The sequence below is a fragment of the Scyliorhinus torazame genome, chromosome 13 (genome assembly GCF_047496885.1).
Source record: "Scyliorhinus torazame isolate Kashiwa2021f chromosome 13, sScyTor2.1, whole genome shotgun sequence".
In the NCBI taxonomy this organism is placed as follows: Eukaryota; Metazoa; Chordata; class Chondrichthyes; order Carcharhiniformes; family Scyliorhinidae; genus Scyliorhinus; species Scyliorhinus torazame.
Window position 1 is genome coordinate 75,953,416 of NC_092719.1, and position 14,141 is coordinate 75,967,556.

At 41.7% G+C, this 14,141-nt stretch overlaps 1 protein-coding gene across 19 annotated transcripts in view; it reads right to left on the reverse strand.

The window, feature by feature from the left end:
• Window positions 1–6,457: 6,457 nt before the first annotated feature.
• c2cd5 (C2 calcium dependent domain containing 5) overlaps window positions 6,458–14,141 on the reverse strand; it is a 145,805-nt gene continuing 138,121 nt past the window's right edge. For all 19 annotated transcript variants that reach the window (XR_011934097.1, XM_072471800.1, XM_072471789.1 and 16 more), the window contains 2 exons: window positions 12,697–12,843; window positions 6,458–8,181 (listed from right to left, as the gene is read on the reverse strand). Coding sequence is in view for 18 of the 19 variants with exons in the window: in XM_072471800.1 (XP_072327901.1) it covers window positions 8,050–8,181; window positions 12,697–12,843 (279 nt within the window). In the remaining variant the exon portion in view is untranslated. The remainder of the gene's footprint in view (window positions 8,182–12,696; window positions 12,844–14,141) is intronic.

The window sequence follows — 14,141 nt, forward strand, 5'->3', positions numbered from 1 at the left end:
TGGCCATGGAGTTCCTTGAGCACTTGCGTGAGGGCTAGAACATAGGTGGTCATTTCTTCAGTCATCTGATGAAACTGAACCAGTCTGGGAACCTGCAGGCTCCAGGGAGTTCTAAGAGGCCTGCCATAAAGAATCTCGGCGGGAGAGAGCCGGGCCGGTCCCGCAGGTGTAACCCGCAGCTGGAAGAGGGCAACGGGGAGCAACTTAAGCCATGTCAGTCCCGTGTCTGCTCTTAATTTAGCCAATTTAGTTTTGAGGGTCTGATTGTGTCTCTCAACCAACCCGGCTGCCTGCGGTCTGTAAGCACAGTGTAACTGCTGGCGTATGCCCAACTGGGAGCAAAACTCCTTGTTAATTTGTCCAATAAAATGAGGCCCATTATCAGAACTTAACTGAGCTGGTATACTGTACCGGGGAATGATTTCCCTCATCAAGACTTTAACCACAGTAGCAGCTTTATTATCGATAGTCGGATACACCTCAACCCATCTGCTGAACACATCCACAATGACCAAAACATATTTGTAACATTGACACCTTTCCAACTCAATGTAATCCATTTGGAGCGTCTCAAAGGGACCACTGGGCAACGGGGTTTGCCCCTTCCCACAAGGGATACCTTTTCCGGTGTTATATTGCTGACAAATCAAACACCGATTACTGATACTTTGGGCCAACCCCTGCATTTTAGGGTGCCACCAAGTGTCCAGCAACAAATCACCAGTCCCTCGAGCCCCACAATGAGTTGCAAAGTGTACACATTCAATGACCCATAAAGCCAGCACATCAGACATACAAGTCTGATGTGCAGGCGTGGTCCATAAAGAGGAAACAGAATCATATGTACAACCTAACCGTTTCCACATTTGTTTATCACTCTCAGGAGCGTCCTCCTGTAACCTTATGACGTCTTGGATGGTTGGCATTGACTTGTCAAAAGCAGACATATTTATAGTAGATCGTTTAGTCTGACTTAACATCTTCGGCACCATCACTTGCTGAATTTGCGCGGCTGTTCGCGCTGTACGATCTGCTCGTTCATTACCAACGTCAACTGGGGTTGTACCATTCGTGTGGGCAGCGCATTTAATAACGGAAATCTGCGCTGGCATAAGGAGGGCCTGCAGTAGGTCATTAACTAAACCCCGGTTGGATATTTCTGTGCCTGCCGAGGTAAGGAATCCCCTATTCTTCCAGAGTTGTCCGAAGTCATGAACTACCCCGAAAGCATATCGGGAGTCAGTGTAGATATTTACCCGGCCATCTCCCCCAAGTATACATGTACGGGTGAGGGCAAAAAGTTCGGCTTGTTGTGCTGAGTAAGGGGTCTGGAAAGCTGCCGCTTCTAAAATCAGACCATCCTGATCTATGATTGCGTAACCGGACAGTCTCCGGCCACTGGGGCTTACTAATGCACTGCCATCAACATACATAATCATGTCAGGTTGTTCTAACGGAATATCACTCAGATCGTCCCTTATTGTTGTAGTTTCCTGAATCAAGGCTAAACAGTCGTGACCAGGCGCGTCTTCATGGACAGGGGGACCGCTAAGAAAACAGGCTGGATTGATAGTGGTACAGTATTTAAATGTCAGACGTGGATTGTTCAAAAGGTATATCTCATACCTATTCTGACGAGCTGCGGTAAGATGCTGAGTCTGCAGTTGCCTCAGTAGTGCGATGACCGAGTGGGAGCTATACACCGTAATATCCTGTTGGAGAGTGAGAGCATGTAATGGCTATGCGATGGCATTGATTGAACGTAAATCCTGTACTAATTGGTACTGGTCTGGTTTGGCTGGTTTAGGCACAGCAAGTATGGGCGTGTTACATTCTGATTGGCAAGGGACCAAAATACCCTGTTTCAACAGCTCTTGAATTAATTTATCTATTGATGGAGCAGCTTGAGATTTCAGGGGGTATTGTCAAATGGAAGGTAGCTTTACATGATCCTTAATCATCACCTTAATAGGTGTAACATTCGTCTTTCCCACTTGTGATGGGTATTCCGCCCAGACCTGTGGATTGACATATTCCAACACATCATGTCCCCTGTGATGCTGCAGTCGAGTGTTAATCGTTTCAGGGACCTCAAAATATTTTATGGTAGTGCCGTCCGGCATGACTTGAAGTGCGTAGTCTGTTGGATCTGAATGATCCACTGCCCTCCTGACCATTCGCCCCATATCCCTGGCATGGTACTGGTCATGGACCTGACGTGTAATATGAGGGCTTACCGAAGCTGACTATGGCCATAAATGTGGTGATATTGTAACAAAATCGGCTGTACCTTCTTTTCCCGTGACTGTGGCTGTAACCTTGACTGGCCATTCGGTCTCAAGTAATGGCCGGTATTTGTCCTCCAACTCCCTGTTTCGTCCAGTTCTGTCATAGGCCAGGGTAACATGATGCAGTGACTGTTCAACGTCTAACGTCCACCACTGGGGGGTGATAGAAATATAGCACTGTTGTCTCATCCTCCTCTTCGCTGATCCACCCATCCAAAGTCACTATATTGGGGCTCCTGCTGGTAAACTACCATTTCTGCCGCTTGTTGGGGTCGCAGATCATCCTTTTTCATTACATACTCAGTCTTAACCTTTGTAACTGAGCCTCCTTCTTGGCCTACACCCTCCTTCCAGTAAAATCTGACTGCCCTTGCCATCTGGGAAGGGTCGTTCTCTGTCCAATTCATGTTATTACATTTCACAGCAGTAACCACAGAAGGTGGTAGGCAATGCATTAACATAGCACAGTATTGAGGGGAATTCTGACCATTTTGATACAGCAAATAGCCTGACTGCCCCCGGTAGATTTCATTAAAACGCTCCAGAAATTCCTCTGGCTCTTCAGTCTTCCTAGGTTTTAGGTCTAAGATAACAGAAAGATTTATGGGCCTTTGAAATGTGCTATTCAACGCATTCAAGATCTGTGTCCTTCTTTTCTCTATTTGCTCCTTTTTTTTTTAAACTTAAAAATGTTTGAAAATTCTAATTGAATTACTGCAACTTGCAAGCTTAGCTCTGATCTCAACTCAGAACTAAATTTACAATTTGCTTAACACAAACTTGTATAACATTTACAACTTAATTATTTCTTTATCTTAACAATTTTTCTTTTAACAAGTTTTTTTTCTTTTACATACACATAAGTATTAGCAAAATCAACTACCATCTCCAGATTGACACTTTTTAAAATGGTGTCCATGATCTTCTTTAAGTCTCTATTAATCTCCAGATAAAATGAGATAAACCTTATTTCAAGTAAGTAAAACTTAAGATTCTGGCAATTTCAATCAATTGCTTTCGAAAATAATAACTTTTATCAAAGAGGTGGAGAAACCCACTGGTTTCCTTTAATTAATTCAAAACGTAACTTTGCTGGAGTTCACTGACTCAAAGGAAAGGTATCCGATTACACTAGCGACTGGCGCTGTTATCTCAAGGCCTGAGTGAGAAGCACTGTCTGGCATGTCTTTGCCTGCTGCTGTTAACCCTTTGAGAGACTTCTGCTTCAACCAATCTGCAGCATTCCCCACAATCTCAACTAGCCCTCGGAACTGCGTTTTTCGCCAATACAGTCCAAGGAGACAATTTTAGCTTAATCAACTATATTTTTAACACACAGACATATAGAGGTGAACCATTTTCAATTTCAAATGTTACATCTACCTCTCATAACGTAACCCAACCGAATTAACTCACAAATAAAGTTGAACCATTTATATTTTAAATGTTACATCAACAATACAGCCTACCCCAGCCGAATTAACTCACAAATAAAGTTGAACCATTTATATTTTAAATGTTACATCAACAATACAGCCTACCCCAGCCGAATTAACTCACAAATAAAGTCCCATCAATTAAAATGCTAATCCCCAGACTGACCTGTGATTTCGTCGAGGCGGTCTTTCTGTGCCAACCGCGAGTGACCAGACTAATCAGACGATAAGAAGAGGGGAACAATCAATGCGCGGTCGTTTTCCAGTTCTACATTGAGGGCCCTTTGTTCCCCATCCTCCTGTTCATAATCAGTCTAATTCTGATTTCGCAGTTGGATCAGGATCGCCCTGAGAAATCCCGGTTTTCGGCACCAAATGTTGATTCCCAAATTTCTTTCTCCGTCAGTCTGGCCTCAATAAAAGTTGAGATGGATTTGCACGTAAAAAGAAGTTATTTATTTAGCTTGCAAGCTTGATTCATCTTACAGAAACATAAGAGACATCCAGTCTCCTACACTCCAGAAAGCGAATGAACAAAGAGACAAAGGGATCTCTGCAAATCAATTCAAATGGTATCAAGTTTCACATACTCGACGCCCATAGGTCAGCCTATATCCCTCCTGACCTGTTTGATCTATTCTGATTGGCTCACTTCCAATCCCTTTCTCTGGCCCCTATCAATGCAGCATCACTCTCATAGACACACCTCTTCCTGCTTTTTCCATGCGGTCTCAATCCCTTTGTCTCTATCTGCCAGAATCAAAGTGGCTTATTTCTACATTACATTAACTAGTATCTCTAAAGTAACTATTTTATATCACATTCGTCATTAGTGTCCAAAATTGCCCTTAGTGTTGGGTGGGGTTACTAGGTTATGGGGATAAGGTGGAGGTGTGGGCTTGGGTAGGGTGCTCTTTCCAAGAACAGGTGCAGACTTGATGGGCCAAATGGCCTCGTTCTGCATTGTAAATTCTATGATCTGCTCAGTTTGAGCTCCGCCACAACCCCTCAGCTCCAGACTACTCGACGGTGTATGGTATGAAAGAACTGGAGCAAAACTGGGGTCCAAGAGGAAAAGCCTCCAGTCGCTTGAGTTAACCTGAACGAAGGGAGATGGTCATGGTTGACTAAGGTCGAAGCTAGTCCTTATGGCCACATTACTGTAGGAGTAGGGTCAGGGGACTGAACTCAGTCGTATATCTTTAACAGTTCCCTCAATAACCTTAATTCTATTGAGATGCCAGAGGGTGAGCTCCACAGTGCTCAGCAACATTCATAACAAAATGAAGTCCATGCCTGCCTCAGAACATGTGGATTGTTGAAACTTTAACTCTGCTTCTCTGCACTGGTCCAGTTTTTCCAGTCCTTGTTTAAAGTTTGCAGCATCCAGTGTTTTTGCATTGTTGGTAGTTTGGTCAGGTTAGAATTTGCAGCACAAAAATGCTGGGCAATTGCTATCCCAAATAGAACACTTAGAAATGTTCCTGGACCTTCAAAAGTACCACCATCACCACCAGCAGGTTATTCACCAACATACATGCACTGTATCTCTAATTTAGACTTTATTACTTTCTCTCTTATGCTGAACTCACCTAATAACTTGCTATTTTTTTACTCTGGTGTCACCTGGCGATCTCAATATTCTTTTGCATCTTCGTCTCCTTCTCTATTATTACCTCCTGGTTCTCACTACTCTGCAAAGTTAGTTTAAACCCTCCACCAGCAAATCAATCCCCAAATAACTCACGTCCCCACTCGTTTAGTTGCGACCCATCAAGCTGTACAGGTCCCATCTTCTCCACAACTGATTTCAATGTCCCAAGCATCTAAAGCCCTCCTCCTCCTGCATCATCTTACCAGTCACGCATTCATCTAATCTGCCTTTTACAATACTCACTTGCACATGGCACCGAGAATAATGCAGTGGTTAATAGGTCTCGCTTGTGATTTTCCGACCAAGCACCCAAGATTTTGAATGCAGTACCACATCCCTCTTTCTACTATGTTGTTGGGCCATGATCATTAGTTGTTCATCCTCCAGGATGCTCTTCAGCAGTTCAGTGACATATTTGAGCCTGGCACCAGGGAGGTGACATATCATCCGGGGTTCACGTGTGCGGCCATAGAAGCACATGTTTGTTCTACTAACAATCAAATCACCCATTAATGTTCCTCTTGCAGTCTTCTTTTTGTCCCCTGGACAGCTGAGCCAGTTGTGCTGCCATACACTGGCTCTGGCTACACTCCTCAAATGAATGATCCCTTTCATCAATATTCAGAATTTAATACTGGTTAGTGAGTGATATGCGCTCAGGGGCCTTGCACAATATTTGCCTGTTAAGCGGTTATCCATTCCCTCAATCCCAGCATATTCTTAAACTGGAGGGTTACTACATTTACGAATGTGTTATCCTCAACCTCATGCATACACCAGTGATGTCATCTGCTGTCCGAGCTTCCAAATCTGGAGCTCAAGCTGCTGTGGCGGGCAACACTTCCTGCACATATGGTTAGCTAGAACACAGGAAATGCCCTGGAGTTCCCATGCGGAACAGGGTGCGTATTCCAGAGGGTCAGAGGTGCCCTGCCCATCTTCTATCTATTAGTCGGTAAAATGTACTACTTAAAAACTATTTACCCGTTACTCAGTTCTTCTGTTGTCACTTAATGTAGGGAAGTTAATTGAAAAAGTCAAGTAATATTATTAATAATAAAAATCTTTCGAGGAATATGGAAAGTTCCAAGCCAATTTATTGCAAGGTAATTTGAGGTTTTTTTTCACTCTCATTCAAGAGTTACAACATTCTCCGGCCTGTGGTCAATACTACTCAAAGAGAAAATGAGACACAATCAAAAAACATTTTTCAACTCTCAGCTCTGTTTCACAAAAGATCACAGGTGGTTGTGCTGGAGCAATTTATTTAGAAGCTGAATCTGGGTTCCTGGTTAACATTGTATTATTCACATGCCAAATATTTTTTGGTACATTACTTTGATTTAACAACTATACAAGCAGGAAATGACTCAATTTCAAATTCAGCTTACTGCAGCAGACCAAATAGAATTCTGAAGTTCTGAACATTTGACATTCTTTCAAAATGTGATAAATGTATCCACCAGCATAGTACCCATTGAGGTTGAGTTAAATAAACAAATTGGACCACTTCCATTGATTAACAAAAAAGGACCCATTTATAAATATTCATAAAATATTTATTTCCCAATGGAGTTAAGGGAACAATTTTCTTTCATGCTATTACTTGTTTGTTACAACCTGCAAAACTACTGCAACAGTGAATTTTGTTGTCATGCACTTAAGTGTGCAAAGCAAGTGAATTGTTGAAACCCTTACAAATTAAGTGTTCTGTACATTCAAGTCTTCAATTATGCACTAAATTTGAACAACCACAATCAAATGTCCTCTATATGCACTCTGGTTCTGCAATTTAACAAGTTGCAGATTAAGAACATTTTAAATGCTTTCATCTTCTTACAGTTCCACCTTGAGAATTATAAAAATACCATCTTTTTTGATTTGTAGAATTTACAGTACCATTTACTGGGTGTGGTAACTACAAATGTGATTAGGTACTTTATTCCTAAGCCCTCCAACATTTTCTAATTTTAACAATCTTCGTGAAACTGACAATTTCCTGAATAAAAGAAAACTTGTGGCTCCTTACATTAAAACATCTATGAAGGATGTACATATAGATAAAAGCTAAAACTCAGGCAGACTGGCACTCCCATGTTGATATAGCATTTTGATCGTGGCACTTCTAGTTTTCACTGAAGGCTAGTTTTTAAATTTACAAAGAACAGGACTTGCAAATGAACATCCAGTTTTACAGGTCAGCATTGGCTTAAAATATACTTTAGTACCATTTTGAATTTTAATACCCTTCTTTCTATTTGGTCTTGGTGCTTAGTATGAAACAGTACATTTCTTGAAAAGACATCTTCAACAGAAATAAACTGAATGGTTTTTATTTGTGCCATTCTTACGGTACATCTTCTAAATAATTTCTACACATCGAGCAAAAGCTCATCTCTCGTCTAATGCTCCAGATCGTAAATGGACAAGCAAAGTAAATTCCTGGGTAGCTGAATATTTGACAAGGTGACCACTATTTGTCCATGGCTATCACAAGTCTACAGATCGAGGACAACAGAGGCCATTTACATACTGTGCAATGCAGCGCGGCAGTTACGTACACATATCCATACAGAGGATTATGGCCAATGAGGATGAAAATACAAATCGATTGTCTTCCATCATTCCGAGGAGTACATGCACCGACAGCAGCAATCAATCTGTACCAGTTTCATGTGACTACGTCTCCACTACCATTTCCTATCTGTAAGCCACTGGTCTGTGGCTGAGAAGGTGCAGACTCCACATCAGCATCTCTAAAAAGGCTCACGGCATCGCCACTTACATTGATGAGGCACTGTGCCTAAAGAGAGACAGTAAAGTAACCATTATGAGCAAAATATGGAATGTTCATACAACATTGTCAAATAAGCAATCTTCAAAATGACAGAACTTCAAAACTTTCTTTTTTTAAATCTTTACATAAAAGCCAATGACAAATATCGCAGATCACCAAAAGCAGCAGTCTCTGTATTGCTGTCTTTGGAATTGCCACCTTAAACCTCGAGTTCTGTCTCTTCATTTGATGTTCTTAAAACATGCTTGACCTTAGGACTAGGAGACGATCATTCAGCCCCTTGGGCATGTTCCGCCATTCAATTGGATCATGGTTAATTGGCACCTTAACCCCATCCACTTACCTTGGTTCCGTAACCCTCAATACTCATGCTGAATATAAATCTATCAATCTCGATTCTTAAACTTTTAATTGACCTCAACAGCTTTTTGGGCGAGAGAGTTCCAGGTTTCCTCTACCTTTTGTGGCCTAGTTCTAATTTTAAAGTTATGCCTACTTGTTTTGGGCTCTTGCACCAGAGGAAATAGGGTAAATAAGAGAGGAAGCAGCAAATCCTTTAATCATCTTAACACTTCAATTAGATCACCCTTTAATCTTCTATATTCCAGGGAATGCAATCCTCGTCTTGAAAACCTATTTTCATAATTTAACCCCTTTAGCCCTGATATCATTCAGATGTATCTGTAATGGACTCCTGCTAAGATCAATACATACTTCCTGACATTCAGTACCCTGAACTGAATGCCGTGTTCCAGGCGGTGTCCCTAACTAGAGCTCTGTATAGTGTTAACATAATTGGCACCTCTTTAGAGATGAAGGCCAGTATTTCATTAACCTTTTAAATTATTTTTTGTCCCTCTCCACTCAGTGATTTCTATAATTGAGATTCCAAAATCTCTCTGCTTCTCCACAGTTTTGAACTTTTGGCCATTCAGAAAATACTCTCCTTTATCTTTCAATTTATTGGGGATGAATTTCAGAGTGGTTGGTCCCCTGTCCTAACTTGGTGCCAATTTGTGTCCGACAATGAAGCACCTGGTGATGTTTTGATATAATAAAGGCACTATATAAATGAAAATTGTTACTGATGTTATAGTGAAATACTGCATAATAGTATCTGATACTAATGCAAACTATCATCCCATCGTCAACCTCCCTTTCTCTTCTAAGTACCTGACTGTGTTGTTGCTTCCCAAATCTGTTCCCATCTTTGCCAGAACTCCCATGTTTAAATCACTACGATCAGGCTTCTGCCCTGCCACAGTATTGAAACAGCTTTTACTAAAGTCACAAATGACATCCAAAGCAACAATGACAAAAGCCAACTTTCTCTTCTTGTCCACGATGACTTCCCTGCAGCCTTACAGATAGCTGACCATGCCATCCTCTGCTCTCACTTGGTTCTATTCCTATCTCTGTAACCATAGCCACAGAATGGCTTGCAAATGGCTTCTCTCCTCCAGCTCCTGCACCATTACGTCTGGTGCCCTCCATGCATCTATCCTTGGTGCCCCCATATTTCACACTATATGCTGTCCGTCAACAACATCATCCAAAGATACAGCTTTGGTTTGCACATGTACACTGACCATTATTATGGGCCAGGGTTGAGAGAATACTAAAGTATATCATGGAGTTCACCTGACCCACAACTTTGAATAGATTTTGGTTATGGGGAGCACAAGGGCCCACTTTACAGGTGTTGCAACAGAGATCTAAACGTATTTTTAAACAAAAACAATGTTTATTCTATGAATCCAGTTAACATTTATAAACTCACAGTAAACAGTTTATCAACTGGGCATTTAAAAAAGTTTATTGGATAAACATAAACATATGGATGATAATGGCATAGTGTAGGTTAGATGGCTTTTGTTTCGGTGCAACATCGTGGGCCGAAGGGCCTGTACTGCGCTGTATTGTTCTATGTTCTATGTTCTAACTACCAATCCTGATAACCCACCAAAAGATACAGTATAGATAACTCTATAGAAAACCATTAATAACTTTCCAAACAACATCCATAAGTCAAAAAACCCTTTTTAACAAAGACAGTAGGTTTGCATTCCTTACAGAAACAGGTATTACTTTGAAATCATCAAGTGATCTGGAGACATTCTTTAGATTGCAGAGAGAGAGATCAATACACACATCTGCTTGGTTTGAATGCAGCTCTCCAGCTGAAAGCGAAACTAACCACAGAGCCAAAACAGCTCCCAGCTCAAAGCAAAAGTAAAAAGCAGAGCAGAGCTCAGAAGACAAAGATTTCTTAAAGTGACATTCATGTGATACAACATCCAGCCCTACCTCACCACCACCTCTCTCCACTCCTCCACTGTTGCTAAACTATCAGACTGCTTCTCTGACTTCCAGTACTGGATGAACAGAAATTTCCACCAATCAAATATTGGCAAACCTGAAGGCATTGTTTTTGGGACCTGCTCCAAACTCCGTTCCCTAGTTACTGTCCCTATTATCCCTATCCTTGGCAGTTATGTGAGATAGTATCTACACAATATTTGGTGTCACATCTGATCCCAACTTTAGCTTCTGACCTCTTATTTGTGCCATCACTAAGACGAAGTATTTCCACCTCAGTAATATCACCCGACCTCACCATTTACTGCTGAAACCTTCATTCATGCCTTTGTTACCTCGAGACCTGACCGTTCTAATGCACTCCTGGCAGGTCTTCCACTCTCTACTGCCATGTATTTGAGGTCATCCAAAGCTCTGCTGCCCGTGTCTTAATTCGCAGCAAATCCTAGTCCCATTTTACCTCTGAGCTCACTGACCTCCATTGGCATAAACAACACCTTGATTTTAAAATTGTCATCCTGGTTTCTAAATCCCTCTATTTAAAAAAAATTTAGAGTACCCAATTTATTTTTTCCAATTAAGGGGCAATTTAGTGTGGCCAATCCACCTACCCTGCACATTTTTGAGTTGTGGGGGTGAAACCCACGCAGACACAGGGAGAATGTACAAACTCCACATGGACAGTGACTCAGAGCCGGGATTGAACCTGGGACCTCGGCACCGTGAGGCTGCAGTGCTAATCACTTGCGCCACCGTGTTGCCCTCCCAAATCCTTCTATGGCCTTGCCCCTTCCTAGGTCTGTAATCTCCTCCAGCCCTGCAAACTTTCTGTGCGCTTCTAATTCTGACCCCTTGTGCAACCCCAATTTTAATTGCACCACCATTGATGGCCATGCTTCAGCTGCCTAGGCCCAAGTTTTGGAATTGTCACCCTACATCTCTCCTGTCTCAACTCAGTTTCCTCTCTTAAAACCAACCTCTTTGACAAAACTTTTGGTCATCTGACATCTCCTTATGTGGCTGAGTTATTCTTAATTTCAGGGTTTTTCAAACCATTCTGGACACGGAACTCTTTTGATCTCTCAAGGGCACTGAAGTCCCCAAACATATTTTTTGTGAAACAGAATGTAGAAAACAAATAAACAGAAGTCTTTTGTAACTAGGTGTATGCATTTATCATTTAAAACATTATTTTGTTGAAGAGTACTTAAGTCTGACCCCACTCATCACTCTCCCCCCCACCCAATGGCAATCTCTCTCCATGGCCTTCTACTCTCCAGTGCCCTCTTCATCCACCCAGTCACCCCTAAGGCCCTCTCCCACCCTACCCACCATGGTCCATTCTGCCATCTACCCACTCCACCATCAGTTTCCTGCTCCACCACCCTCTGGGCCTATGACCCGTCCCTGCTTTGGACGTTTAATGCTCACTTTAGCACTTTTCTGGCTTGTCCAATTAGAGGCTGTCTTCTCAGTGCACTGATAGGCTTACTGGTGCACCTACAAGGAGCCAACGCAGGGTGAAAACCATCTGTGATTGGAGAAGCTGAATGACAGCCTGTTGTCAAATTTTGAGCAATTGCTCCTGTGGAAGCCTCCCATTGAACCCAGTTTGGGAAACGCTGCTTTATTTTATGTGAAGCGCCTTGCCACATTTCATTACATCAAGAGTCATTACCTAAACAAATTGTTGCTGTTGTTACATTTCAGATAGGCCATTAGATTGGCCTACGGTACAAGACTCTAATTTATTCAAATAACATCACATCAATTCCATTTGTTTGTTGATTTGGTCATGACTGCAATTCAAGCATGAGAAATGGATAATGGACTGGTGAGTACTATTCTACATTCCAAAACTGCTCAGTAGAAATTAAAAAATGGAATTAGGTTGAAAACCTTTAAAGATAAACTGGCATCCAGGATGGTGGATCCGAAAGGATCATGAAGCACATTGGGGGTAGGCTTTTGAAGGGCATTCTCCTGGTCTCTCTGTAGCTTTGAGCTTCGGCAGAAATCCTCTTTGACAGTGAACAGATGTTCTCGGGGGGGACGGGGGGAGAACTGAGCAGTATTTGTTTATCCTGACTATGCAAATACTGTCATGATTTAATTTAATTTATTGCATTTCATAATTCTTCAGGAAACAAGTTGAATATTCCTATAAAACGGATGAGTAATTTTTCAAACTCAAGTACAGACCTGATTTTTGTTGGGATTTTCCATAAACACACACTGTTTCATTATGTAAGATACGACCGCATTCCCTCCCAAGGCAGCAACATGGGCACGCACCATAGCGAACACTTCAGCGATGAATGCATGAAGGAATCCGCTAACTCCTCCCTCCTGCACAAAATAGAGCAATTTTAAAATTAAAATGCTTCTGCCTCTATCTTCAGTTTTGTTTAACGTGTAATGCAACAGTTCCGCGCTCAGTAAGACAACTCACTGCCCAAAGTTATCTGGTTCATTCTTTCTTTCAAATGGGTTTTTGTAAAATGGGAATGAGATTTTAAGTGAGGTTCCAGGGTTTAAAAGGAGTGTAATACTGCACTCTTCAAACATGTCCATTCTTTTAAAAACACATTTCATGCTTCTCCAGAGTAAAACATCTTCCATATTCACAATAATGAAGCTGCACAAATTCTATCTCAATTTCCGTGTCCTACTTTTGTCCATTCTGTAAATTTGTTGGATGCCCAATTGAAACGTCGTTACCCTGGTAATATACTTTTTGGTTGTTCTCCATCACTGAAAACGTTGCAGCCAACTTGTATTGCACAATTGGGTGCTCTTAGATATGGCTGTAGCTCAGTGGTAGCTTTGAGTCAGGAGGTGTGGGTTCAGGTTCCAGTCTGAAATAAAGAACTAGGCTAACACTGCATTATTATTGAAAGAGTGCTGCTCTGTCAGAGCTGTTCATCCTATTGGGTGAGACATTAGCCTGAGACTCCATCTGGCCTTTTGGGTGGATGCACCAACAACAACTTGTATTTCTATAACTTCTTTAACATAATAGAACATCCTAAGGGACTTCATATGAGTATTATGAAATTTTAAAAAACAGATATTAAAGCAGAAGATGTAAGTTTTAAAGGCCATCTTAAAGGAACAGAGGAGGCGAGTTAGAGAGGTTTAGGGAAGGAATTCCAGAATTTAAGGTTCTGGCAGCTAAAGAAAGGCATGACCAATAAAGGAGCAATTAAAATTGGGGCTAGTCAAGAGGCCAAAATTGTAGGAGCATAAATATCTTGTGTGGGCAGTGGGCTGGTGAAGATAATAGAAATAAGGAGGGCAAGGCCTTGGCGGGATTTGAAAGCAAGCATGAGAATTTTAAAACCGAGATGCCGGTTAATCTGGATGTGGTGAAGGTCAAAGAGCACACAACAATTCAATGTATGTTTAGGCTGATACCTATCCCCTCAACCAACATTACAAAAGATGATCATCTGGCTGTTAGCACATTGCTGGTTGTGAGAGCTTACTGTGTGATAAAGTAGCAATCATGCTTCCTACAATGAAGCATGTGAATACACTTGAATAAAACACTTCATTGGCTCTAAAGCACACTGGGACATCCTGCATTCATCAAGCCTCCCATGGATGCAAAGTGAAATGCTGCCCGCTTTTTGAACAATGCGCAC